Source organism: Euleptes europaea, chromosome 1 (genome assembly GCF_029931775.1).
Source record: "Euleptes europaea isolate rEulEur1 chromosome 1, rEulEur1.hap1, whole genome shotgun sequence".
In the NCBI taxonomy this organism is placed as follows: domain Eukaryota; kingdom Metazoa; phylum Chordata; class Lepidosauria; order Squamata; family Sphaerodactylidae; genus Euleptes; species Euleptes europaea.
Genome location: NC_079312.1, coordinates 66085191 through 66112846, shown reverse-complemented (window position 1 = coordinate 66112846; position 27656 = coordinate 66085191). Strand labels below are relative to the sequence as shown.

General features: G+C 41.5%; 1 protein-coding gene across 1 annotated transcript; it reads right to left on the bottom strand.

Moving 5' to 3' along the window:
* Nucleotides 1-292: 292 nt before the first annotated feature.
* On the bottom strand, nucleotides 293-27656 carry ACAD9 (acyl-CoA dehydrogenase family member 9). The gene is made up of 18 exons (XM_056861639.1): nucleotides 27528-27656; nucleotides 23507-23600; nucleotides 22169-22270; nucleotides 20017-20123; nucleotides 19053-19153; nucleotides 17741-17819; nucleotides 16899-17073; nucleotides 14742-14815; nucleotides 13297-13372; nucleotides 11207-11277; nucleotides 10748-10867; nucleotides 9314-9442; nucleotides 5040-5119; nucleotides 4016-4142; nucleotides 3310-3387; nucleotides 2726-2854; nucleotides 1516-1588; nucleotides 293-417 (listed from the first exon to the last, which is right to left on the bottom strand). The coding sequence occupies exons 1-18, from the start codon at nucleotides 27651-27653 to the stop codon at nucleotides 317-319; spliced, it is 1842 nt and encodes a 613-aa protein (XP_056717617.1). The 5' UTR covers nucleotides 27654-27656; the 3' UTR covers nucleotides 293-316.

The following is a 27656-nucleotide window of genomic DNA, read 5'->3' as shown; positions in this document are numbered from 1 at the left end:
TCACATCTCCATGGGAGATGCATGAGGCACCTGTTAGGATAAGAAGGGCTTGAAACAAAGAAACAGACAACCCTTTCCCCATCCTTTTATCTGGCTCTTATCTTGAGATTCTCATTTTGGTTCAAGCCTATAAACTGAACATTTATAAAAGTTGCACTACATCTTGTGAAAGCATTCCTCATACACAAATTGTCAGCTGTCCATTCTGCCTCATGACCAAGAGCAAAACAAGGACCTGGTACTGTATTCTATGAGACATTTGGCCCTTATGTAGTAAGCGGTACTTCAGACTGCAATCCTGTCATCATTCCCACCTTCAGAACGTTCTGTCAAGTGGATGGGAACAGATATAGGATCTCTTTTCCAGCACCTGCTTTGCCACTTTTTTAATGCTGTCATCCAAGTTTTCAGGAGCATCTATCGATAATAGAAACACAACAGTTTGTTTAGAGCCAGTGCTGAAAGAACAAAATTTTTAAAACCCAAACCTGTAAACACAAGCTGTTCAGCTGATACTAGCATCTGCCATATTAGCACTAATTATGGGAATGAGCAACTTATTAAGTCTTGCTTTGGCAGCTAGATCCTTAATGGATACCAGAAGACCCTCTCACCCAAACGGAACTACTTGTGATACAGACAGAATAAAGTTATTCTTGAATAGGTTCCTCTGCCCAGACTCTTCCACAGATAGGACTGTGGTCCAATCCTCAACAGGAGGACTTTCCTTACAAAGCCGGATAGGATACCCTGCATTCACTGAAGAGAACAAATTTATGATAAATCTAGCATTCTTTATTTTCAACGGAGAAGTGTATACCTGTGTAGGAACAAGCTGTATTAAACCCAGAGTGGGGATGTCTCATTATTTGAACAGCCTGCTGTAAAACCCACTTTCCAGAGGCTGCTTTTGCAAAGAGGAGGGAACTCAACTTATGATTGCCAATAGGGGATACAGGCCACAATGCCTGGTAGATAGTCTCCACCAGTGCTTTGATGCCCAGAATAGAAGAGGTGGGCAGTGATATGGGGAGGGGGGTAACAAACATCTCACATGATAGTGTGATAAATCTTGAACCCATCTAGTGTGGGTGGCTTCACAACCGTTTCTCCTATAGCACTGGCAGGACATGAAGAGAGAACTCCAAGGTGCTCAAGATGGGAATACAAAGCATCTTGTGGTGCTCAAGATGGGAAAACAAAGAGGGCAAGATCAGATCCTCAGTAAGATACACTTTTAGAAGAAAAACGATCCATTCTTCATACTGCCTTGTTCCTCTCTCTCAGACATCTCTCCTCTGCAGGAAGTATGATGACCAAGCAAAGCTAATTAGCATAGCAATATGACTGAAACAAAGGTAGTAGTAGTCCACACAACAATGCTCTCTTCCACTGAAGAAAAGGGAACTGTGGCAATAGTACTGAACGCCTACTATTTGTACTCTTTAAACCTTTAGTTAGTTACCAAAGCAGGCAATTAAAAATGTTGGTAATTGGCAACATTGTAACACTTACATTTTTCTAACTGTGCCATTGCATAATTATTCTGGAAACCAGCTTCAGTGCAGAAAATATTTGCAAGTAACACCTAGAAAGCAAGTTAAAACATTAATGGCTCAAATACTACTTTGTATACATTATTAAAATGTAACTCTCTGTAATATTATCTGTTCATAATCAGGGTGTGCAAATCAAGAACCAGAGAACTTGCAAGCTCTACCCATTCAGCTTCTGTCCTTGATAAACCTTGGTATATGCCTAGTAAACAGAAATCAACCATGTCTCTTTTTTCACAGATATTTTTTCTCCCACACAGTGAAAGACATTTGACAAGAGATCAAACTGATTTTAAACCCTTGTCTTCAGTGCAGTTCGAGCCTGATTATGCCACATTACCCACATTACTGAATGACTGCAAATTTCGTAAAGAAGCCCTCCATAATTTACTCACCTATCTACTATTTTATGATGTAAAACCAAATTCTGAGCAATGTAAACAAGTTGTATGTTGTACAATCATCTTATTGGTATGCATATGTTAGTATTTATACTTGATTGTTTTAGGTTCTACTAGGAGAACATAAAGCTGATACAGATGAGTAATAAATTTTCTCTTATTTCTTTCCTCCCCCCTCCATTCAGAAAATTACTTTTCAGCATACCTTTATAAGTATTTCAGGATATGTTTGTAAAGTATGGAAATGTATGTATGACCACTGAAGAAAAAAGGCCCATAGGCTGAAACGCGTTTGATTGTCTATTAGTCATTTACATATATTTACGATCATCAACCATGTATGTTAAATTAGCAATTATCTTTTTAGAGTCTTTCAACTGATCGGCCTAATTTTTGGGCCTAGTGTTTTTAATTGGTTGTAAGCTATATAATAAACAATATCAGCTCCAAAGTGAGGCCTGATGGCAGCTGACCTCCTCTGTTTGGCCTCATCCTGTCAGGTATTCAGTACGCACCGTCTTTGGATTATGGGCACCATTTACACAATTTACATTTTCTCTGAACTGAAATAATAACAGAATCTGCTTGTCCATAGGATGCTTTTGCGACAGGACACATGCTGCATTAAAAAACAGTACAAATGAAGGTATTCCAGTACCCGCAAAAGGAATTCTAAATTTCTACACGTTTGCTTAATACACTGTCATTCATGTTGAAAAGTTTGATTGCCACATTAGTCACAGTTACAGAAACCCCGGCCGCACTCACCTCGTGATCATGATTCCGCAAACCAATACTGATGGATCGGCTAGCTCTAGAAATAACAGCTGTCATTGCATACAGATTAATAAGGATGTCTGCCACTCTTTTTAGAACCAGTTGCTCATCCACAATAGTCTGGCAAGAAACAAAACAGAAAATGCACACCCAATAGTTTAGTCAGTCATCATTCTGAACTGCTAAATTGCCCAATGAACAGTACAGCCAGCTTCAAAAGATTAATGAGCAAAAGTTGTTGTACTCTTTCTTTTACGAGATGCTTGATGCTGCTCTACCATTCAGATTGCTGCATGAATACAAACTGATTTTCTCTTTCTGACACATGATATTTAGGTATGTTTTTTTCTATGGTACCCTGCACCATGAAAGGTTATTTATTGGGTCTGAAGAGAGTTTTTCCAGTATGCACTTTACACCTGGAGTTACTGTAAGACCAAAGCAGAACTCATTATTTTTGAGAGACATTTCAGAAGGGTAGCTGTGTTAGTCAAGTGGCACCTTCAAGAAGTTTATTCCCACATAAGTTTTTGTGAGTCAGACCTCACTTCTTCAGTAGCAGGGATTCAGGTTACCTTGCCAAACCTTCTCAGCAAGCCTTCTACTGTCACTCCAAAGTAGTACACATTCTGCTCAAGTTTTTTGGCACTTTCCTGCAGAGGAAAACAAAGTAATGCTCAGCATGTTTGAATTCTCAAATACTTCCTTATCTCCTCTTGCTGATAAATCAACAACTTAGGGTAGAGTGGGGAGAACCTGGATTAGACTGTGGGCCTTCTAGTTGCTCCGTAGTCTCAGGAGTTGGCATGCTGTGTTAACAAAACATGCAGTAGGATATTTCCATGTGTTATACTATAGTAGAGATGACCATTTAGCGTTATGCTTGATCCATATTATGCTTTATAGCAAATTTCTATAAACGTGCTTTCCTTTTAGAACAGTAGGGGGAGGAAAACAGACCAGTAAACAAACACAAACCTAATTTTGTTTCATTTAATTTATGGATAACTTAACAGTGACAAATTCCACGTGATAGTTGATGTGGTATACAATCCTGTGGAGGAATGCAGACATATGTGCAGGGGAGCTACACACAGTATGTATAGCCTAGCTCATGCTAGCGTTTGTCAACCCAGATATGTACCTGCATACATGATCTCATGGAGGAATTTGACACTGAACTGGCACTAAAAATCCCAAACCTAGTATTTCGAGAAACATTGTTTTGGAAAATAAAAAATCAGCCTTTCTTGTATTACAACACACGCAAGCATTACTTACTTCCAGACTGGGATGTACTACTCCACCTTTACCAACAAGTCCTAAATCTACTTTTCGGCCCATGCTGTCACGGAGCCTGTTCACAAACATTCCCAATGCCATGCCCACATTTCCCTTCTTGATTTCCCTGTAGGATTAAAAATATACAGGCGGCTTCAAACTTAAGACCATTTCTCCAATTAATTAATCTTTCTCCTGGAAATAGTTCATTTGTATAGGTTAATGGCAAACTAATTTCCCCCCAACTTTACTCCAACTACTTTTCATTTGTACAAGATTATCCCCACTCTTCATACAGCAATGGCAACAGGGACTCATTGAACTCGTCCATTGGGCTGAGGTGCGTCACACGCCACTACTGCTTGCACATTAACGACGCGTAAGAGTCGCATGGCCAGGCTACATCCTGATGCCTTCATATCTTCCAACTAGTGCGATCAAGAGATGGCAGCCAATCTCAAAATATTCAGGACGACTGCTGCTGTGTAACCTATGCTGATTTCAAAAAGGCTTGCATATGTAAACAAGAAATGCACACAGCAACTGAAATTAATTTACCAGATAGTACAAACATCTCTTCAGTGGCATTTCTTAGGGAAGTCTAAACAGGAAACTTGTAGCGAGCACACAACTCTATTTAATTTCTATTTTATGTATGCTCTCTTTAATTTCTATTTTAAAAGAGTTTGTACCCATATTTATTAGTTGGCATCTTTTTTTCCAGGCCCATTTGCTTTATGTGTTGTGTGTGTTATAGTGTTGGCAGTTATCTTGAACTGTAAACCACCCTGAATGCAAAAGCAGAAAGAAACTACATAAACGTATCAAAATAAATAAGGAATATATGCAATGCTTTTATACAATTAAAATGAAAGAACAGTTATTTCTAATTTGCATTAGAAATTAACGTTTAACAAAATCTTAATTCAACCCTCCCTTCTATATCTGTTCCCACCTTCTAATAATTTTCATTTTGTATTTAACAGTTAGTAATCTATGAGGCTTGTTTACAAACTGGACATACTTGATTTTTTCGGTTAAGATTTTGCCTGCATGCTGCATTCCCGTCAAAGCAATATACATTCGTAGAACTTCATTTGTTCCCTGAAAGAGGAAAGATTTTCTTTAGGCCATCTGAGAATGAATTTGCCAACCCGTTATTTACATGGAACTGTTACAACTTCCTGAAGGAGTTGCGGTTAGAAGACTGTAAGAATGAAAACCCTTATCATCACAGAAGCATGGGAGTTGTCCTGCAATTAAGACATGAAACATCCTCCGTTAAAATCAGTTTAATTATTTATACTGAGACAATATGCCTTACCAGCATGAAACATGACATGTGAATTCTGTAGGGCATGAGTTGTACACATTTGAAAAAAACTGCATGAGAAAGGCTGATTTTAGCGAATAGTGATTTTTCTAGCAGACTGAATTTTTCCTTCTGTTGATTACTGAAACTCATCTGAAGATATAGATATTTTCAGAATTTCCACTGGCAGGACAAAGTCTACCTTTGTTCAAGTTTTTTGAAAAGCAGTTGTTACTCAGTTGGAAGGTGGAGATGGTACAAATCGTGCATAATAAGTGGCAGCTGCCACTAGGGGGTGCAAAAATAGGAGTCTTGAAGCGCTTCAAAGACTAACGAGATTTTATTCCAGCATGGAGTAGAGCCCTGTTTGTCAGATGTATGTGTTGGGTCCCCATTAGGAAGAAGTCAAAAGGCCATGAAATGCAGGAAGTATCAGACGAAATGTAATTATGCAAATTCAAACGTAACCAGGAAAAGTGCAGCGATCATTCGCAGTGGCAGAAAGTGGCTATTTCTCTAGTTCTGTTAAGCAAATTAGCACTTGTACTGGTTCAGTCATTCCAGTACAGTGAGCATAACTAACTATGCTTCTATCTAGGAAGGAAACTGTTTGAGAATGGGAGAGATAAGCAGGCCGGCTCCAGATGCATTGTCACTTTAGGAAAGGTAAAATTTCACCACCAATTCCAACACACTGGAGGGTAAGAAAATGAGGACAGACTTGCGGGGGAGGTGTAAAAAATATTTATTTTGGGGCAGGAGGTGGAAAGCAAAGGCCAGGCAACAAGTGTGTGGGAAAAGAGGCAGGCTGAGGGAAAATCTGAATCAGGTGACTATTTTGAGAGAAAGCGTATTGGGTAAATAGTTCTAGAAAGGAAAGGGACTTCTCTGGGGTTTTTAACATCGTGTCCAAATATTTGCAGGCATCTTAAAAGACTACCCTGCGGTAGAAGGTCCTCCCATGGAGATAGTCACCTTCTGTGTGGAGCTGTCCCATTTCATATTGCAAGACGGATCATGTAATTAAAAAATCCCCTCCTCCCAAACAGAAAACTAAATATTGGAGGAAAAGCTAGATTCTTCTTTATGGAGGAGCATTTTATGTGGAAGAACATCTAATCATGTGAGCCCTCACCTGAAGTTTGAAGTGGTGCAGCACAGACCCTGGTTTTTCACTTCAGTACAAGCTACACCTAAAATGCTTTTGGTCCCTTTTTTGCGTTCCATAGTACATCTGGGATATGGTAGTTTTAGAAAGCTTCCCCCACCCCGCAAACAAACGCTGTGCATCCTGGAATGCCACAGCAGAATGACACAGCAGAATACAGCCCTTGCTTGTTGTGGCCAGCTCAACAGCCAGTCCTCTACTACAAGGTCTTCACCAGGGTCATCTGATAAGGTTTCTGATGTGCTGGCTGGAAGGTTCAGAATGCTAGCCTGCCCCCACCCCCCGGAAAGCCAAGTTCAAGCAAATATTTGCTTGCTAAAGCAGCAGTAAATGCACCAGAGGTACAAAGAGTACATCTTTAGACAAAGATGCTTCTTGCCAACTTTAGACAAAGATGAAGGGTCTCACATTTAGCACAGGTTGGTCATTTATGCATCGGAGTTTTGCCTGAGGTTCGTTGCTGGCTGGACCCATACTTTCCTGTTGGGAATCTCTACACCAGCAGCCTCTAAGCTTAAATCAAGACCCGCCCCTTTAAATGCTGCTTTGTAATTGCAATGCTCACTGTGGCCAACTATTCATCAAGGATTAAAAAAAATAATCACAGATTTACTCATGCTCTCCTCAAAAATGGGAACTGAAAATTAAAACTCCTGCCTTACTTAGCATGTAACAGAAATCCAACGAACCACAAACAGCAGAGGTGGAAAGAGTGGACAAATATCTTTACTGGTTGCACCATCTTGCTGAATATTTTTTTTGGGGGGGTCTGCCTCCTGTTCATGTGCCTCTGGCCACACCCAAGCTACAAGTCTTCGGGCACAAACCAAAGGGCAACAGCCAAAAAGCTCTTGGCCCTTTGTGTCTTAGCCGCTGGCTCATAGCCCAGGCCTTTGGAGGAGCCAGTATATGAATCCAGGACCATCCCAAGATGTCAGCTGCTGCTTTTATTTTTTATTGGTTTATGCAATCTCTTTTTTCTGTTGCAAGCCATTTGGGGGGGGTCACACTACAGAGAAAACAGTGTGTCTTCTAATTTCTCCTTATTATTGTGTCTCCCCTCCCACATGCCACATTCCACATCCATCCTGGGGATCCCCCAATTCTCAGGAGCACCTTTTTTGTAGGTGTAGAAGGACTGCAGTGGAAAGGAACAAAGATTCCCTTCCACAACTAACTCATCTTGTGGTTGACCGAATGTAACCCATTGCAAGCAGAAAAGGTGTTCTGTATTTTTTAAACAATTGTGCTTTCCTAAAACTTAGACTCCACAAACTACCTTTCAGCCCCAATCCTTCTTCAAGTAACATGGCAGTTATTAAATAATTATATTTAAGACTTTTTATTGAAATTAATGATATAGAACACCATTTTGGAAGGAACAGCAACATTGGTTTGGAAATTAACCCTTTCCTCATTCACAGACGGCTGTGACACAGTAACAGTTCTCAGTCTGCAATTATCTGGTAAGCAAAGAGAAAGCTCATAGCAGTTTTACAAAGCTGCCATCACAGCTCTTTTTTTCCCCTTATGGTACACCTCAAGAAGTTATGTAATTTATGCGTAAAGCAGGCAACATACATATTCTGAAACCTTCTTCAGAGGCTGAAAGAACAATCGGGACACCTGCATAAAATCCTAGAAGCAAAGCGCCCACAATTTAACAGGGTTCGGTTTTAAAAGATATAATAAAATTCTGACAAAGAGAGAACTACACTTTTAGCAGGTGTTGCTATGGCAATTAAACCTTTCAAAGTGAACAGATGGCTGAACAACTAGCTAATTAAAATTATTATATACATTGACTGGGTATGCCAAGTAAAACTGATGCACTTTACTTATTAGCTTTTAATTATAAACAATATTATACTCGGCAGCAAACACCCTTGAGAGCTTTCAGAGCCATGCTAGAGTTGCCGATACTAACTAATCGATGAAAGTGGTCTGATGAACCTGATGGCCAAACACTGTCTAACAGAGGCTCCACATGGAATCAGCCTTCCCAGATAGCCTCTTCCAGGTTTCAGTTACTAGTAAATACAGAAATATGAAAACTTCAGTCCACAGAATATTTGACATCTCCCCCCATTTACTATTCTCCCAGAAGAAAAGCTGGAATGAAGCTGGAGCTGAGGAAACTAAAGTGAGAGGGCTCAGCACTGGTCCTTCTCTCTCATATCAGAACTCTCTATTAGCTGCGGCTGTTTCCTGACTGCAATCACATGCCTTCACTAAAGGGTTAATCTCGTTTTATGCAGCTACAGCAAAAGGCTTACAAAGTTCTTCTGATTAAGTTTTGCACAAGACCAGCTTAGTCCACTGGCTTCTGCATATCTCATCCTAACTCTGCTCTGCATCTATGAATCCAATTAAGTCAGTAAGCAAAACACATCTTAAACGGGTTCCTACTGCAACTTTTTTTTTTGTTCCTACGACCGAGACAAAATGTTTCCAAAGTGAACGGGCCAACACAGATGACTAAAGGGAAATGCACAGATGTCGTTTTGGGACATACCAGGAGTGCCAGTCCAAATGGTGTGCTTTCTGGCTGCTGTGATGGAGCAAGTGCTGACTTACAGAGCAGCTGTTACCCTGACATCCTATGCATGGCCAACGAGCTAGAGCCACCTTCCACAATCTATACGTCATGGCAACTACCTCATAACAAATGGTATCAAACACAGGACAGTGTCTGGAATGGGGGAGAGATCTGTTGACACGCAAGTGGCCATTAGGGAATCATGTTAGTCTTCCCCAGCTTTTTGCTAGTTGACTAAAACTGGATATGAATTTATAAAACAGGAGTGGTAATACTCGCCTCAAAAATTAGAAGTATCCTGCAATCCCGGAGATAGCGCTCGTATGGGTAATCTTTCATGTAGCCAAGGCCACCAAGGATTTGTAAAGCTTCACTGACACAAACCCATGCATTTTCAGAACTAAACACCTGCCGGTAACAAAGTAATCCAAATTATTATTGCAGAAAGAGCCACCATAGCCTCTTTTAAACTGTCAGAGTATAAGGGAACCAGTCCCTTCTATCCTTGGAGTCATCCAAGTCAACAGTCCCCAACCTCTTTGAGCCTGTGGGTACATTTGGAATTCTGACCCGGCATGGTGGGCGCAGGTGTCTCCAGGGGAACTGATCACTGGTGCCCAGAGATCAGTTGTAAACCCAGGTGCTCTCCAACCACCACCTGTAGGTTGGCTAACCAACCTCATCTTCAGCACTGTGGGACACCTCCCAGAGGAGGGTAGTATCTCGCATTGCACCAAAGAAGGGGAGGGGCTGCAGCACAGTTTGAGAGGCACCCACCAATCAAGGGGGGTGGCCATCTAGAACGGAATGGGGGCGTCAAGTGTCACCCTGGGGGAATAGTTGCCCATGCCAGTGGGCTGCCTGTTCCCAGGAACCCACCTTTCTCTCTGGGGTTTGGTGCCTTCTGAGTTGGGAGACCCAACTCCCCATTGCTGGGGCACAGAGAGCCACCATAAGTGGCACAGGTGCACCTCACAGGGCAAGAGCTGGTTGATCTCCTGCAACCCTGCGGCTCTGGCCCTCCCTCTTTCACCCCAGCCTCTGCCCAGCCCACTTTGCCATCTGACATGCAGGGCTGACAAGCGTTTTGGGGGTTGCACCCGCAGAATGGGATGGGGGATTGGGACTGGCAAGTGGTCTTTGGTCATGGACCCATCCCCCCGGTGGCTGCTGTTGCGTCCAGGGCTACTGGTATTGGACAGCTACAGTCCCCTGGTGCATGGCCAGGGCAACCCCCCCCCCAGCTCTCTCCTGCCCCTCTCATGGCCTCTGCTGCACTTCATTGGGGCCAGGAGAGGGGCAGAGCCATCCTCTGTCCTCTTTTGCCAAGTCCCGCCCTTCTCCTGACCTACAGTGCCCACCCCCTGGCCCTGAGGGGTGCAGGAGGGCGTGTCCACCCCGTTTAATGCTTCCAACCCCCTGTGCCCCCCCGGTGGCCACATGCCTCTATGGCATCCCAGTCCCTGGCTCCGCTCCCTCCACCCCAGCGTGCCCACACAGATGCCTGCCTCACTGTTATTCTGTTTAAAATGCCAAATTTGTGGAGATGTCTGGGGTGCAGCAAACCTCTTAGGAGGTGGCTCAGCTGTGTCATCCATAACCGTGGTGCAGGTGTCCCCCACCCACTTTCAGGAATGGGCTGCCTGTAAAGTAAATAAATAAGTTTTGCACAGATACCTGTAGCTTTATGCCAATATTTCAGAAAAAACTTACCTTAACCATGGCTGCTTCAACCGAGCAATCTGGAATTCCTGGTTGGTCCATCAATCCTGCAGTCAGGTATGCCATGCTTTCCATCACATATGCTTTCCGAGCCATAAGGGCAATTTTCTCCTGATAAAAGAGCAACAATTCAATGAAACACCCTTCATCTTTAAACCTTCTGGAGATCTGGCAATTACAGTTCAGAAAATCAATACAATGCAGGATGCTTAATAGTAGTTTATGTTTTAAACCTAAAATATTTGCCACTTGGAACATTTCCCCCTCCTCAAACTTTATGAAGAAATCATTAATTTATTTTATTCATGACTTTCAAGGATATGTAAATTTTACAGTTTTAAACCAGTGCTACACACTTCTATATTGATGACATATAAACCAAACAAAAGATGAAAAACATCTATACTGAACTGAGCAAAAAATAGCTGAAAACCACGGTTTCTCAGTTACCTGAATTAATCCAAACTCACTTAGCTTCTTATTAAACTGTTTTCTTGTGCAAGCATACTCTGATGTCATTTCTTTATATAAAAAAGAAGAGTGTAAGAAGTTAATCAGGCAATAAAATTCCAAAAATGTACATCTTTTTAAATATTTCCAAATTCTTCAAGTCCCCCGTCCACTATTTTTATGTGCTGAATCTCATGCCTTCATTAGGACAGTGTCTGTATCTGCCTTTGACATACTTGTACCATCACTGGAATAACAACGGTACATACATATTCATGACATTTGATGTGGCTTCCTATACCGAAACAGCAACCCTTTGATCAGGTGGGAAAATTCTTTATGATAAATAAAACAGCATCTATAGAGAGTTAGGGGAACTGACTTATAATGTACTATTCTACAGAATGAACAAAGCAAGCAAATCACAGATTAACCACACCAACAGTGCAACTCTGCACAGGGTTTCTCCAGTCTAAACTCACTGATATCAATGAGAATAGGATTGCACTGTAAGCAGTGCTAGAAATTAAACAGCATTGCCCCTGGAAAAGTATAATTCAGGATGCAGAGGAGAACACAATCTACTAGCTATATATGGAAAGTGAAAATGGATTGCACCCACGTTTTGTGCATTAAGTGTTTTGCTAAATGTTCACTGGTGTTTGCAGTAGTAAACATTCCAAAATATAAAACACGCACATTTCTAACACAGTGACCAATACTAGCCAAATGGGGCTCCCTGCCATTGCAGTTTTACAAATGTTAGCCTCCACTTCAAAGCTGCAAGGATTGTCACTGCAAATACCAGCATGATCTAGTGAATGACTATGATCAAGACCACTTTGTTACCCAAACTGGTTCCTGAGGAGAGGCGTTAGCTGAGGGATCTCGGTAGGAGGAAGGGGCAGGGTCCTTACAATTTAGCTATTAAAAAAGCTCACCGGTTAATCTTCAACCAGTTACTCTCTTTCTATCTAAGCTACTGTACAGGGTTGTTGTGGGGGGGGGGGCGGGGGGGAATAGAGAACCACGTATGCTGCTCTGTGTTCCTTGAAGAAAGGGGAGAGTAAAAGCATAATATAAACATCAGTGTAAACTCAGGAAGGACTTTTGCCATATAAAGTGTGCATTAGCTCTCAGAGAAAGGGAAATGTACGTATCTATTTACTTGATGATCCAGAGGCAAATGGTCCATAGTAAGTTGTGCCCTTCCCACCAGACTTCTTACTTCTGGCAATAGTTTTTTCTGTTTAATATACTCTCTGCAGCATTACATACAGGAAAAAAAAACGCTTTTCTACTCTCTGGAAGATTTATGTAGTCCTCTTTCCCCCGCTTATCCATGTTGTCTCTTCCTACCCACAGCTGTTAACTGGTTTTAGATTTCTAGCATTCATTCAGATACATTTTATGCAAAACGTCAGTACACAACTTATCAATCTTGCAGTTGCAATTATATAAATCTCCCATGATATATCCCTGCAACAACGTGGACAACCCACTATTGCCCTTCACGACCCATGAAACATATCTCAAATGTTTTTAAGGGATCCTAAAAAAGGAAAAGGCTTACGCCCGCAAGGCCTATGGAATACAGCAATTTATTGTGGACTACCTTTAGAACTGTAATGTAATTCATTCCCCTCCAGACCACCTTCAGTTATCTATATTCCATGGCATGTTCCTCCAGTTTGGAAAATACCCTAGAAACAGGGAAATAGCATCATATTCCAGATTTTAAGGAAAGATGCTATGTGACATACACACTAATGCCGTTTTTTACTCTTACTGAGTGAATAACAAGGCATGTATGTTACAAAAATCTTGCCCTGAAGTATGGAAGGTAATACTACGGAAGGATTTTGTGCAATTTCTCTGTGATGCAGTTAAGAAGGAATCATAACATTTTATTTATCCTTCCTCCATGGAACTCAGGGTAGTATACATGGTTTTTCTCTCCTCCATTTCACCCTCACAACCATCCTGTGTGGTAGGTTAATCTGTGCACAGAATACAAAATTCTCTTCTGTAGACACAGAACCAATACAGAAATTTCATCCTATCCAGGAACACATCATGCTTAGTTTTACCTATCAGTTTCTTAAGCATTCCAGCAGATGCACTGCCCATGCTGAATCTTCCACTGTTTAGGATATTCATAGCAACCTGCAGGGAAGATAAGCAGCCTTTATTCAAGAAACTTGTTTTTTTTTTTAAAACCAAGCTGGCTTGCTTTTATTTGAGACCCAGCTGTCAATTTGCTGTTCCGCTACACATGAAGCCCTTTATTCGCTGCATATCATATTCACCAACAAACACTAAGAACAATGATTATTTTCTCCCAAAAGATTCCTATACTTCTTTGTGGAATCACTTGCAATCACTTTGGGGAGAGCCTCTGTTCTCTATAACATGAGATGAAAACAAACCATAAGGAATTAACAAACCCCATTATAAAAAACTGTCAATTTTCTCTAAAGAATGTAAACGTAAATGCAGAAGACAAAACTGACCCAGTTGATTAAACTTTAACCTGAACAAGTTACAATTCTGCAAATGAGTGTAAGGTCAATGACCAGTATTGTTGAATTTAATTTATACTCGTGATACAATTAACTGGTTAGCTGACGAAATGAACAGTGCTGAACATCTCACAATAACAGACGAAGAGGTTTCATGTTTTGGAAAGCATAAGGAAATCACAATTACTGGAAGTCATTAAGGAGCATTGTGACAATTCTTTTTGTTTGTTTAATGCCAACAATCGACATTTCTGCCCCACTACACCCTGAAGACTTGAGATGATTTAAGACATCTATCCATAGGGGGGGGGGGGGGAACAGAGAAATGCTACAACTCCCAGTTGCCTTAGTCCCATTGCTTCCAAGGGATTCTTAGGCTCTGGTGAGTGCTTATGGATAAAAGGTTGAGCAGCTGGGGATGCCCATTGAAGAGGTTGTTACACAGCTTCAGTGTTTTAACTAGACAGAAAGACATCCCTGGTGAGTCTTATATAGCCAAGGTTCAGAGAGAATCCGAAGTTAACAGTCTCCAGCTATCTGAATAAGGAAGTCTCAGAAGTCTAACCATCTTCGAAAAGGCAGGCTACAAAAGATATTTTAGTCAAATCCCCTTGTTGACTCCCCTGGGACATTCAAAGTTGACTATATTTTCTACAGATATATGAATTCTGCCTACCAGCAATCACCCTTCCAATGTGCATCCAAGTGTGGATGTTATGTGCACTTTATTGCTTTCAATGGGATAAATGTTCAAATTGACATTCTTGTACTACTAGAAAATGGTAAAATGAGGAAAAACAGTTCTGGGGAAAAATTATATTGTAAGCCTGTGACCACTTTTTTTTTTTAAGTACTCAAGCTCATGGCTAGCAAACAAACCACTTTCTCTCAACTCTCTTTTAAGCTGTTTGCTTTGGATGATTACTCACTCAGATTCTAACCCCCATGAAATTCAAGTTTATCACAACCTACTATTCTACTGCCTGCGTAAACAGTTATTTCCTGCATCTCACCTTAAATCCTCCTCCTATTTCTCCAATAACATTCTCTATAGGAATTTTCGTATTTTCAAAGTGCACTTCACAAGCTGTAAAATAAAGAATGTTACACTAACATTGCCATATTTTAGGAAGCACTGTTTAAAATATAACACAAATTCATTTCTAGCACCAGATATGGCTAGGAGTGAACTGTTTTTATTAATATACTATTATTTATTTAAACATTTTCATCCTGCCTTTCCTCACAGTTCAGGACAGCTTAAAATAATAGTAATTCCCTCCCCCCCATTAAAACCAGAATAAAAAACCTATGAGACCCAATCTTCACTGTCTTTCCTGGATTCTTTCCATCTATGCACAGTTTCTCCTGCTTCTCCTGAACCCAGTTTTGATTTTACTTGTAACAGATGCCAACCTATGTTCAAATGAAGCAGGGTATGCTCCTAAATTCCTTCGGACAGAGGCTGCAATCCTAAACACACTCCCCTAGGAGTAATCTCCATTGAATAACTCAGAACTTACTTCTGGCCTGGCCTGCTTAGGAATGCTTTCTAAATCACTTTGAGAAACTGAAATTTAATGGGTAGAAAGGAGTGGGAAAGAGTCATGCAATCCCCTGGTCTGCTCTTGAAACTAAGCCCTTCCTACAAGGTTAATTTGGTCTAATTTGCTTAGAAGGTTAAATAGACAGACTAGAAATAATATTCTATTTGGAGAATATTAATATGCCCACAATGTGTTATGCAAAGTAGAAACATGGGCCCTTCATTAAGGTGCCATACAGAAAAATATGAGTTAACTATGATAGGAAATGCACCTCCACTGTGTCTGAAACCATTCTAAAGCCATAGAGAGAACAAGCACAGAGAGATGGTCCACTGGGTCTGATGTTGAGGGACACTGAAGGATAGTCACTTGCATTACCTTATTCTTTCTAGTTTTATACAATTATACATATAACAAGGGAGGGATGCACAAGTGGGGGCATCTCATGTTCCCCTCCCCTTCCCTGAAAGCCACCGTAGCCTCTCCCTTTTCCCTGCTTCCTTCTCTCCTTCCCATCCACCAGCCAGCCCACCTTTATTTGTCCTTCTGCTTTCAGCTTTCCCCCCTTCCCTCCTCCTGGCACCCCTTCCCAGGAAACCTGCAAGGATTTGCAGGGGGTACCTTTCCCCTGTATTTCCTCTCCACAATATTTCCTTTTTCCTTCCTCTGGCAGCTCCCATATCCTCTCCTTTCCCTGCTTCATTATCTCCTTCCCACAAACCAACCTACCTTTAATCTCCCCACCCCCATCTTCAGCTATATTTATCTATTTAATTTATGTTATTTATAGTCTGTTTTCTATATCCTTCCTGTCTCCACAATGGGGACCCAAATCAGCTTTACAACATTCTCCTCCATTTTATCCTCACAACAACCCTGTGAGGGAGGTTAGGCAGATAGTGTGTGACTATCCCAAAGTCACCCAGAGAACCTCCATAGCAGATCAGGATTCGAATCTGGGTCTCCCAGATCCTAGTCTGAAATTTTATGGAGTGGTTGCTGTTGAACTGTAAGGATAAATAATGCAAGTCATGTGATAGCAACTTGCCCAGTGGATACTGCCAGGCCTGGCTCCAATGAGACATTCTTCAAAGATCAAAACAGCTGGGGAAAGAGCCCTGCCCCTCCTCCTGGCTTTACTGTTGTGGTTGCTTAGCAACAGACACTGAAGCCATCAATTTCTTAAGGGCACAGGCGCCCCCTTTTATCATTTTGTGTGGGTTAACACCTCATTTTTTATTTTTTAGATATCCGATTTTTCTGTAAACCTGTGGCTTTTCTCAGGATTATAGAAAGATCTGTCTTGTCTGTCCATGGTCACAATCTGTAGATTTAAGTATTCACAGATGGGACCACATTGAGACTTAGCCATATTGATGGAAATTTTAAGTTTAGATAGTAGCAAAGACAGTCTTGCAACTAAGAAACTCTAGAAACAAAGATTTATAACCACAGCTGGTCATCAATCATTACAATAACAATGTTACCAACCGACAATGGAGAAAGAAGTCCCTCTCAAAGATTTGACAAAATGCAGCTGATTAGAAGAATCTGATTTCCTCAAACATTTCCCAAAAATATTAACTCTGCATCTTCTCAAAGCACTTTTAATGTGGTTCTTACTGTTAGATCCTCGAATGCCCAGTTTATCCTCTGGCTTTCCATTAGTGATCCCACCAAAAGCTCTTTCTACGATGAAAGCAGTAATTTTGTCTTTGGTTGCACCATCTTTGTCAACCACCTCTGTCCTTGCAAACACGGTAAAAATATCTGCAATACCACCATTTGATATCCATATCTGCAATTGAACAAGAAAGAGGTACTGCTATGCTGCTTTTGCTTATGCCATAAAACATATGAATTGAGTGACAGATTCCCTGCCCCCCACTCCCCAATCCATGCCAAACACTTTAGTACAGACTGCTTTTGATTTCTGGACAAGATCCCTTGAGCAGAAAAAAAATAGTCACCACTCAGAGAACAGATCCCATACCCAAGCAGAAAACTTCACTTCTTTACTATGTTAACCTTAGCAATCAGTTATCCCTCTAAATCAGGTCAGTTTTCCCTGGATTTGGATCTTGTTCTCTGACTAGCTTTCCCTTAGACACAACTGGATTAGGCAGAGGAACTATTCAGAGACTACCTGGTCAAATTGACAAGCAGAAAAAATAATCGGTTCTTATAGGTTATGCGGGCTGTGCGACCATGGTCTTGGTATTTTCTTTCCTGACGTTTTGCCAGCAGCTGTGGCAGGCATCTTCAGAGGAGTAACACTGAAGGACAGTGCCTCTCCTTCAGTGTTACTCCTCTGAAGATGCTTGCCACAGCTGCTGGCAAAATGTCAGGAAAGAAAATACCAAGACCACGGTCACACAGCCCCCATAACCTACAAGAACCGATGAACTCTGACCATGAAAGCCTTCAACAAGAAAAAATAATCTTTCTTTTCTGCATATAAGTACCTTTGAACCATTTAATAAAAAACTTTTGCCATCTTCACTCCAAGTTGCTCTAGTCTGAATAGATGCAGCATCACTTCCACTGAAACATAACAAGAAAACGAGAGGTTAGCATTTGAACCGAGCCAAATAACTCAATCCAATAGGAAATAAACAAAAATAAACAAGAGCCTTAGATTTTCACCACAATGAGCTAAATATCCCAATAATTCCGTTTTACTCAAACAACTTTCTGAACAGTCTCTTAAATTGCTTTTGCAAACAGTCATGGCAAACGCTTTGAAAATCTTCATCTGCAGGTTCCCCCCCACAACTTGAAAGCTTAAAAGGGGAGACTAGATTCTACTTCTGCTGCATTAGCATTCAGCCATAATTAAAAGGATTGTAAAGGATGACATATATGCAGGTATCATCTGTGATTAAGGAATGGTAACAGTCTTCTGGTAATATCAGCTTGGCGCAAAGTGGTAAGCTGTAGTACTGTAGTCAAAGCTCTGCTCACGACCTGAGTTTGATCCCAACGAAAGTTGGTTTCAGGTAGCCAGCTCAAGGTTGACTCAGCTCAAGGTTGACTCAAATCAGCTATGCGTCATCACAAAAGTGCGACACTGTTCCTTGATTTATCACAAATTAGAAAAATATAAAGACTGATATATCCATTCAGTCAAATTAGCAGTGAATATGAAGGTGTATATTGGCAAGAACAGTGAATGTGTCTATCACCAAGTATTTGTAGCAAGGAGCCCCGTGGCGTAGAGTGGTAAGCTGCAGTACTGCAGTCAAAAGCTCTGCTCACGACCTGAGTTTGATCCCGACGGAAGTCGGTTTCAGGTAGCTGGCTCAAGGTTGACTCAGCCTTCCATCCTTCCGAGGTTGGTAAAATGAGTACCCAGCTTGCTGGGGGTAAAGTGTAGATGACTGGGGAAGGCAAGGGCAAACCACCCCATAAACATAGTCTGCCAAGTAAACATTGTGATGTGATGTCACCTCACGGGTCAGTAATGACCCGGTGTTTGCACAGGGGATGACCTTCATCCTTAACATCAGCTTACTTCTTGTTAATGACGGTCTTGCTAGAAGTTATAATATGAATTAACATTTATACTGTGTTTTAGAATATTCAAAGGGATTCACATGCATTACCTTACAATTTTTACAACCACCATACAGAAAATTGTGAGATGAAGTGGAATATGGCTTGCATAAGGCCAGCAACTGAGTTCACATTAGGGAGACCTGATTTGTAACTCTGTTCCTAGCCACTACACTAAGCCAGCAAAATACTGTCAACTCTTTTATTTTTTTATCATATTACCTTCCTGGCTCTGTGAGACAAAATGCTGCGACGTGTTCCCCAGATGCCAGTTTAGGTAGATACTTCTTCTTTTGTTCTTCAGTGCCTGCAATAAGGATTCCCTGCAATAAAACCAAAACGGGCCATTTATTGCTGCACACCCGGACATTCAGAAGCAAGACCTTTTGCATTCTCCTTGATTTAAAGTTGGTTACAAAGAAGGGTTATTTTTCAGGTCTGTAATCAATGAGTGGGCACTAACTATATATACATACATAGTCGAACAGCTGTATCACCTTCATTCAGGTCAGAGATCTGGGGAACCAAGGTTAGTTAGTTCATTCATTTTATACCCCGCCCTCACTCCATGTTCACTTCCAGTACCTCAGCACTAAGGATCATAAGTCAGCCTTAACCTTTTTGTAACCACCACCAGCATTTTTGCTTCTGTTGTTGCTTGTACTCGCCCACATTCATTTTAAGCATTTTTCATTAGGCACCAAATTCTGAACAATTTGGTTGTTACAGTGATTCTGGTGTTTAGCCAGGCTTTCCTTTTGAGCATAATCAAAACAATTTACACCAGTAAAAAGTTCATATATCAATTCTTCAATAACTGAACAATTAACCTGAGCCATGGTTTGCAGTTTACATGGTTTTCAGTTTACAAGAGCTGCTATCTTTAATATTAACTGAATTGTCCTTCAGTTTGGCTTTAATGCCACAGAACTTTGTTGACACCAGCACATCTGGAGGAATCTAAAAATGGGCTGGGCAACTTTCACCTTTATTGTTTAACTTCCATTCACATTTTATTCCACTTACACCTTATTAATATACCTGCTATTCACTACCTTCAGGGGTCTTCCCTATCACTGAACTACAACAACTCTGGATATATCTAGGGGGAAAATGTAAGAGTAGCCTTGAAACACTAACACTGCAGAGTTCAGCATAAACATGATCCTAAGAACTGCAAAGTTACCTTTAGTCCTATAGCCTGGTGAGCAGCTAACGTTACTGCAATAGCTCCATCTTGAGAAGTAATTTCTCCCAAACGTGCATACATTGTATTTGAAAGACCAAGGCCACCTGTTAAAAGGAATCACATTCAACTATTAAACTGCTCACATGAGAAGCTGTATTTTGATCAACTGAATCTATTATACATTTTTTTTAAAGCATGTGCCTATGGCAGTGATGGCGAACCTTTAGGAGACCGAGTGCCCAAACTGGAACCCAAAACCCATCTATTTATCGCAAAGTGCCAACATGGCAATTTAACCTGAATACTGAGGTTTTAGTTTAGAAAAAAACAACTCATACATTCACATCTTTTGTCTTAAAAGAAAAATACAATAACAGAGCTTTCAATGATACAAACAACTTTTTATTGAAAGGTAAAAGTATGCATTTGGCATGCTTTTGAACATGTTAATTACATGCTGGGTAAGTGGGTGTTCCTCTTTAAGTGGGGGATTTCACTAAAAGGTGGGAGGCGCTGCAAAGCCCGCGGTGTGGCCCGAGCCCTCTGCTCCCCTCCAGCTATTTCACACTGTGAGCTATGCTCCCCTCCAACCTAGCTCCTCTCCAACCCTACTATGGGAATCACCTTCACCACAGACTCAACAGGCTGCCGTCCGTGCCACACCCTCATGCCGCATGTAAGCCGCCCTGCTGCATGTGACAGGAGAGGGAGGAAGCGCTCCCATTAGGCTGCTGGGAAGAGGGGCGGGTGATGTGAGAAATGCCCTCAGGCGCACGTGGGGAGGGGAGCAGCCCAGCCCCGCGTCCCTCTGGCTTTCTCGTAACGAACTCAGGCGAACTCTGTGCTGGGGCAACGGCGCACGTGCCCACAGAGAGGGCTCTGAGTGCCACCTCTGGCACACGTGCCATAGGTTCGCCACCACTGGCCTATGGCATTCCAGCCCCACATCTGAAACCCAATCGGATTATAGGGCTGTGTTGCTATCAACTGTCGCTTCATTGTGCCAGTATTAAAAGATATCTTTCTAAATAGAAGAGAAATAGAAAGACCCACTTAGGTCAACTAACCAAAGGTATATATAGATATTTTCTTCCACTCGCAAAAACAGCTTGCCCCAGAACCGGATTACTAGCATCCCTTAAAAAAGCATTTGAAGCTTTATACAACTTGTCAAGAGGATTATTCTGAATAAAAACATAGTTTAATGAGCTACACTGGTAATACAATACCTGTGATGGGACACGGCAGACGATAGGTTTGAATGTGAAAGGTGTTTATCAACACAGAAATTTATTATTTCTTCATTAAAGCAATTCTATAATTCTGCAATACTCAGATATCAAAATATTGTTGAAGGCTTTCATGGTCAGAGTTCATTGGTTCTTGTAGGTTATCTGGGCTGTGTGACCGTGGTCTTGGTATTTTCTTTCCTGACGTTTCGCCCGCAGCTGTGGCAGGCATCTTCAGAGGAGACACTGTCCTTCAGTGTTACTCCTCTGAAGATGCCTGCCACAGCAGCGGGCGAAACGTCAGGAAAGAAAATACCAAGACCACGGTCACACAGAGCTCAGATATCAGTTTGAGAAAAGACACTACCTTAACTTACACTATGACTACTTCCACTAGTCAGAAAACAGGAATAGTACACTGTTCCTGGATCTCACCATATAATGCACAGAAGGGATATGTTTTAATTTTCCCACTCTCTATAACAGGTCAAAATTTGTGCACAATGAAAGTTATCAAACTGGGGAGAAGTGCTCTAGCCTTGCCTTCTTCCTGATGTGGTAGCTTTCTATATGTGACAATATTCAGATGCTGAAGACCATTTGTTCATTAGTGGCACCTTGAGCATTCCAGAATGTTACAGTGCATGGTGCTTCTTCTGAAGGTTTGCATCAGTTTGCACTTGGGGAACAGTGTGCCACTTTAAATGTATATTTAAGTACAGATGTTTAATTAAGATGGTAACTCGAAGCAACTCAGTTTAAGAGCACGTCTTTCTGAAGTGTCAATGCTACTGTGTTTGATTTGATGAGATGCCAACAAGGGTCGTGCCCCACCAAACAAGGAAAGAACAGTAAACAATCCCTCATGTTGGAAGATTGAATAAGAACTGCAGAGCTCTACAGTCTGTGTATTAACTCACCATATTCCTCTGGAATCTGTATGCCAAAAAGCCCCAGGTTCTTTAGTCCATTAAGCGTCTCCTCAGGAATTTTAGCATCCTGGTCAATTTTCTTAGAATCCACTGAAAAAGAATAAGTATAATCACAGCTGGTTAAAAAGAGCACTGGTGTACTTTGTTAATTTAGCTAAAACTTATGTACGGAGGTAAATTCTTACAGGAATCAGATAATTTTAAAAAATGTTTTGCTACTAAGGACCAACAAACACCCCAAAAGAGGTCTAAGGCTGCATTCCTGAAAGGTGTGGTAAGCTCCTTAGGAGCTGGCATAACCCTGCACCAGCATAGCTGCTACCTTATCATGGAATAAAGTGGCACCTACAATGGCGAGAGTGCAAACTCACCAGTGTTGGGGAGCCGCAGAGCTGCGTTGACCCCCGCCACCCGTACAGCCATGCCAGTAGGGATTTCCTGGAAGGGAAAGCCCGCGCCAGCATGGGGGGTCATTCCTGAGGAGGTCCTGGGGGCGGAGCCACCTTTAGGCAGCTTCCTAGTCCCTTTCACCCTGGGAGCACCCCCTCTTGCAGCAGAGTTGTTGCGCTACCTTTTTTGGTGGTGCAGCCTCGCTGTTTTCAATGGGGCCATATTCTTTAATTCTATTTTTTAACATTTAAAATGTCTTTTCGGGAAGCCTCTGTAGAGGTGGTGTGGCTGCTCTGCTCCTGGCCATTGTGGATCTACTTCCCTCTTCAGGAATGGGCTGCCCACCATTCTGTTCAATTGCTTCTCATGCCATCTAATCCCAACACCAACTCATAAATCAGTGAAAGTATTGACCTTCCATGGAGTGGAACAAAGCCAGGCAACATCATTTAAGCAAGTTACTTTAGCATCCAACTGCATCACGACAGGAAGACATCTGGACAATCATCTCGTCCACATTACCATGAGACAAATGCAACGAACGCTTCACAGAAAAAAGCAGTCAAACATATTTTAAGAAGAAATGCTCAGAAGCTGTTTACACATGATAGTTAAACTTCTTAACCCTGAAAGACGTGATATTTTCTTCTTTTGGTTGAGTAATAATGCAATGAGAAATCAAGTATATGTGCAGTAACAAGCTGTATCATTATTATTTTTGTTAATTTCATTTACACTCTGTATTTCCCACTAAGATTCACGACAGATTACAAAATTTGAAAAGAAATTCAATAAAACAGTAAAGACCTCCATTAAACAATGCAGTAGGACAAGGATTACAGGCACTGGAACACACTATAAATAAAAGCTGCAAAGTTTTATAGTTAATAATATAGCTTACACAAGCAAACACATAAAATCCTTATGAAAAAATACCTTCTTCACTGAAGAATTTTTCTACAGGCCCTACAAACTGGTTAATTTCCTCCAATTCTTCATTGCTAATCTCAGGATAAGGAAAAACCTCCTCCTACAATGACAGATTTTAACAGGATTAGAAAAATAACTTTTTTAAAAGGTTTACACATTGGACTTAATACACAGGGAGCTTTACCAAACAAAATGTGCTGTCACTCAATTCCAGGCATTTCTCAAGGAGCTGTTCCTAAAGCCTGTGACTTCAATTACTAGCTAATCTCAAAGGGGGAAGGGAACTTTTCATATATAATTACCTCACTCTAGAATCTGTAGATGAATTTGCAGCTATCATTTTAAGTATACCATCTGACTCCATTCTTATGCCTACTCCTGATGCTGCTCCCTAATCTCTTTCTTACTGAGACCCTTTATGAATAAGGGAGAGAAGGAAAAAAATTGCCATTCCAATTTTATTTCCAAAAAAGTCAGCAGGAGAGAGGGCAAAAGCAGAACCAAGTGACTCTACAGATGGGAGTTAATTTGGACAGAAGTTGGCAACTGCCCTACATATTTCACACATATTTTTAAATTTTCCTGTAGCTTCTTCCCTCTCAGAAGCTGTATCTATAGAAGTTGCTGAGTAGCCCCTCAACTCTCTCTGCTTTGGACTGGCCACCAAAGAAGCTTAAAGTACAATATGGTAGACGAGACAATGCAAATATTTTTTTTAAAAAGAATAGTGGCATGTATGCCACTTTGGTCCACCACCACTAAGTGGTGACAAGACGCAGTCAAAAATACTGTTAATTCTGACACAACTGACACACACTGGGATCTTCTGTTCACCTCTTCCTGGAAGAAGGAAAATCTTTAGGGAACCAGAGACCAATCCATTGCAAGTAATAAGATGTACACCTGGCAGCAAAGAAACCTTGTTAAAAGTCTGCCATTTAAATACTGATTGTTTGCTTCACTTACTATGATCCTCTCGGGATTATTCTTTCAGTTTAAATCAGCTATTTCAGGGATAGCAGTGTACTGGGCTCACATCAGAGAAACATAAAAGGCAACAGTTCATATCAAACATCAACAACCTCAATTGCTAATACCACCTGGACTGGCAATTTTTCACGTGCTCTTGCTGCTCATGCAAGAAAAATAGTGCCTACGTAGGTGACACCTTCTAGCCCATACCACACACAAAGGGATTTTGATCGTGATTTTTCTGAAAATACTGCATCAAACCAGAGTTGGGACAGATCACAGTAAAGCAAGGGAAAACTAAAAAAAAAACGGGCAACTAGGAGATGTTGAGTTGATGCTCCAGAAAAATAACCCTGAGGAAACTTCCTTTTGTTGTCTCAACTATTTTCCAATTAATTAAACATTGTCAGTAGTCTTATCTAGGAACACATACAAACAGTTCATGTATCCTTAATGCAGCTAGCAGGTTTCTGGCTACCGGTACTTGTTGAGTAATAAAAGAATTTCTATTCGATAAAAGAGACACCTCCAACTGCTAGGGTTTGGGGCTATCTTCCAGGCTAAACTAATTTGGAAAAATGCACTTTTGTAGCTGCGCTAACTTGCTTCTCCAGCTGTAACACTGGTTTCAGTAAAACCCTTAGGCTTTTAATTGAGTAAGTAAGGGTCACCTGAACCCCAACAAAAGAGAAAAGACCTCACACTTTCCTACCAGGATTACTTCCATCTTGCCTAGCTTCAGCTTCAATTTATTCACTTTCAACCATTTAACCACAGCGGGCAGGGCTTGGCTCAATATGAGCCAATTCTTCTCAATCCCCTGCTTCTATTATATATTAAAAAGGTCTAGTCTCTTTTATTGCAGAGGTGTGTCTCCACAGTGAAAGAACTAAATGCTTACTGTTTTCTAACGAAATTCAGATAACATAACACATAATAACATTATATGGATATAATAATATTAACTGCTGGGTAATTTAAAGAAAACTGGAAAAGGCCCTGTGGGGGACTGTGTGTGTGTGTGGATGACTGCTGCCAGGAGCTACCATGTTGCTACTACACTGTGTTGGCATCCATCTGTAGCAGCAACAGGTACACTACACATGCTTGTCCTGGTGTGGGGCACCAATATGTTAAAGATGATGGCTCAATCATCAACCAAGAAGCATCAGTGATACAAAAGGGAAAGTGTAGCATCTTCACAACAGGAGTGTAAGTTTGAAAAAAGTCTTGCAGAGTAGGAATGGAACGTTTATATGTTTTCCATTTAGTACAACACTCTATAAAAAAAAAACAATGGGGAAAAACCTAGTCTACATTATAACAGAGCAGGCTGTAAAACATGCTCCCAACATTGATGTCAGCTGTTTCACCACACAGAAAAAACAAACCATGTTCTACAAAACATATATAAGAACAGTATCACTACTTGGTCACTTAGGAAGAAATACAAACTCAAACTGCCTATTCTTAAAAATAAAAAACAGAATGTCAGAGGGGAAAAAGATCAGAAGTTTTAACTACATAAGCTTCCAGTCCCTCAAAATCTTGGTGGTAAAAAGTATTGTCAAGTTTTAGCCAACTTATAGTAACCCCACAGGGCTTCCAAGGCAAGAGATGTTCAGAAGTGGTTAGCCATTGCCTGCCTCTGAATTACAACCCTAGACTTCCTTGGTGGTCTCTCATCCAAATACTAACCAGGGCCTATCCTGATCGGCTTCCGAGACCCGACAAGATCGAGGTAGCCTGAGCCATCCAGGTCAGGGCTTCAAAACATTTCCTTTACTTTAAAACATCTTTTTTTAAAAAGACTATTTATTACTTTTTTTATTTCATCACTCCTCCAAGGAGCTCCAGGTGGTGTACACTGTTCCGCTCTTCTGCATTTTATCCTCAGAACAACCCTGAGAAGTAGAAAATTCACAGTGGGTAGCCCTGTGTTAGTCTGCTTGCAGTAGTAGAAAAGGGCAAGAGTCCAGTCGCACCTTAAAGACTCACAAAAATATTTTCTGGCAGGGTAGGAGCTTTCGTGAGCCACAGATCTCTAAATGCAAAAATATTTTCTGGTAGGGTAGGAGCTTTCGGGAGCCACAGCTCTCTAAATGCAAAAATATTTTCTGGCAGGGTAGGAGCTTTCGGGAGCCACAGCTCTCTAAATGCAAAAATATTTTCTGGTAGGGTAGGAGCTTTCGGGAGCCACAGCTCTCTAAATGCAAAAATATTTTCTGGCAGGGTAGGAGCTTTCGTGAGCCACAGCTCTCTAAATGCAAAAATATTTTCTGGCAGGGTAGGAGCTTTCGGGAGCCACAGCTCTCTAAATGCAAAAATATTTTCTGGTAGGGTAGGAGCTTTCGGGAGCCACAGCTCTCTAAATGCAAAAAAAATTTCTGGCAGGGTAGGAGCTTTCGGGAGCCACAGCTCTCTAAATGCAAAAATATTTTCTGGCAGGGTAGGAGCTTTCGGGAGCCACAGCTCTCTAAATGCAAAAATATTTTCTGGTAGGGTAGGAGCTTTCGTGAGCCACAGCTCTCTAAATGCAAAAATATTTTCTGGTAAGGTAGGAGCTTTCGTGAGCCACAGCTCTCTAAATGCAAAAATATTTTCTGGTAGGGTAGGAGCTTTCGTGAGCCACAGCTTTCTAAACGCAAAATGCAAAAATATTTTCTGGTAGGGTAGGAGCTTTCGTGAGCCACAGCTCACACTGTGGCTCACGAAAGCTCATACCCTACCAGAAAAGATTTTAGTGAGTCTTTAAGGTGCTGCTGGACTCTGGCCCTTTTCTACTCCTTAGAAGTAGGTGAGGCTGAGAGCATGTGACTGGCCCAAGGTCACCCAGCAAGCTCCGTGGCGCAATGAGGATGACGTGAGTCTGGTTCTCCCTGTCCCTAGCCAACACTCAAAGGAGAAAGCAAAGTTGCTTCCTGAGAACACAGAAGGTCCGCGGCGCCCGGACGGCATGAGCGGGCCTGGGTGAGAGAGAGAGGGCCACGGTAGCCTCTGGAGCTCCCAGAAGGGACGAGGCTGACTGGCTGCCCGGTCAGCCGACGAGCCTCACCTTCCGAAAGCGGCCCAGGAAAAGTTCCTTGGCGAAGGCGGGCCGAGGGCAGGCGGTGCGGAACTGGCGGGCTCCGGCAGGGACAGCGGCAAGCGCCACTCGAAGGAGAGCGCCCAGCCCCTTCATGCC

Bases quoted from the DNA above. Each gene is read 5' to 3' on its own strand.
- ACAD9 (XM_056861639.1), bottom strand. From the start codon at position 27,653: ATGAAGGGGCTGGGCGCTCTCCTTCGAGTGGCGCTTGCCGCTGTCCCT. The intron at 23,601-27,527 runs GTGAGGCTCGTC...CTGTCATTGTAG, and splicing joins TCCTGGGCCGCTTTCGGAAG to GAGGAGGTTTTTCCTTATCC. The intron at 9,443-10,747 runs GTAAGTTTTTTC...TGTTACCGGCAG, and splicing joins TTGAAGCAGCCATGGTTAAG to GTGTTTAGTTCTGAAAATGC.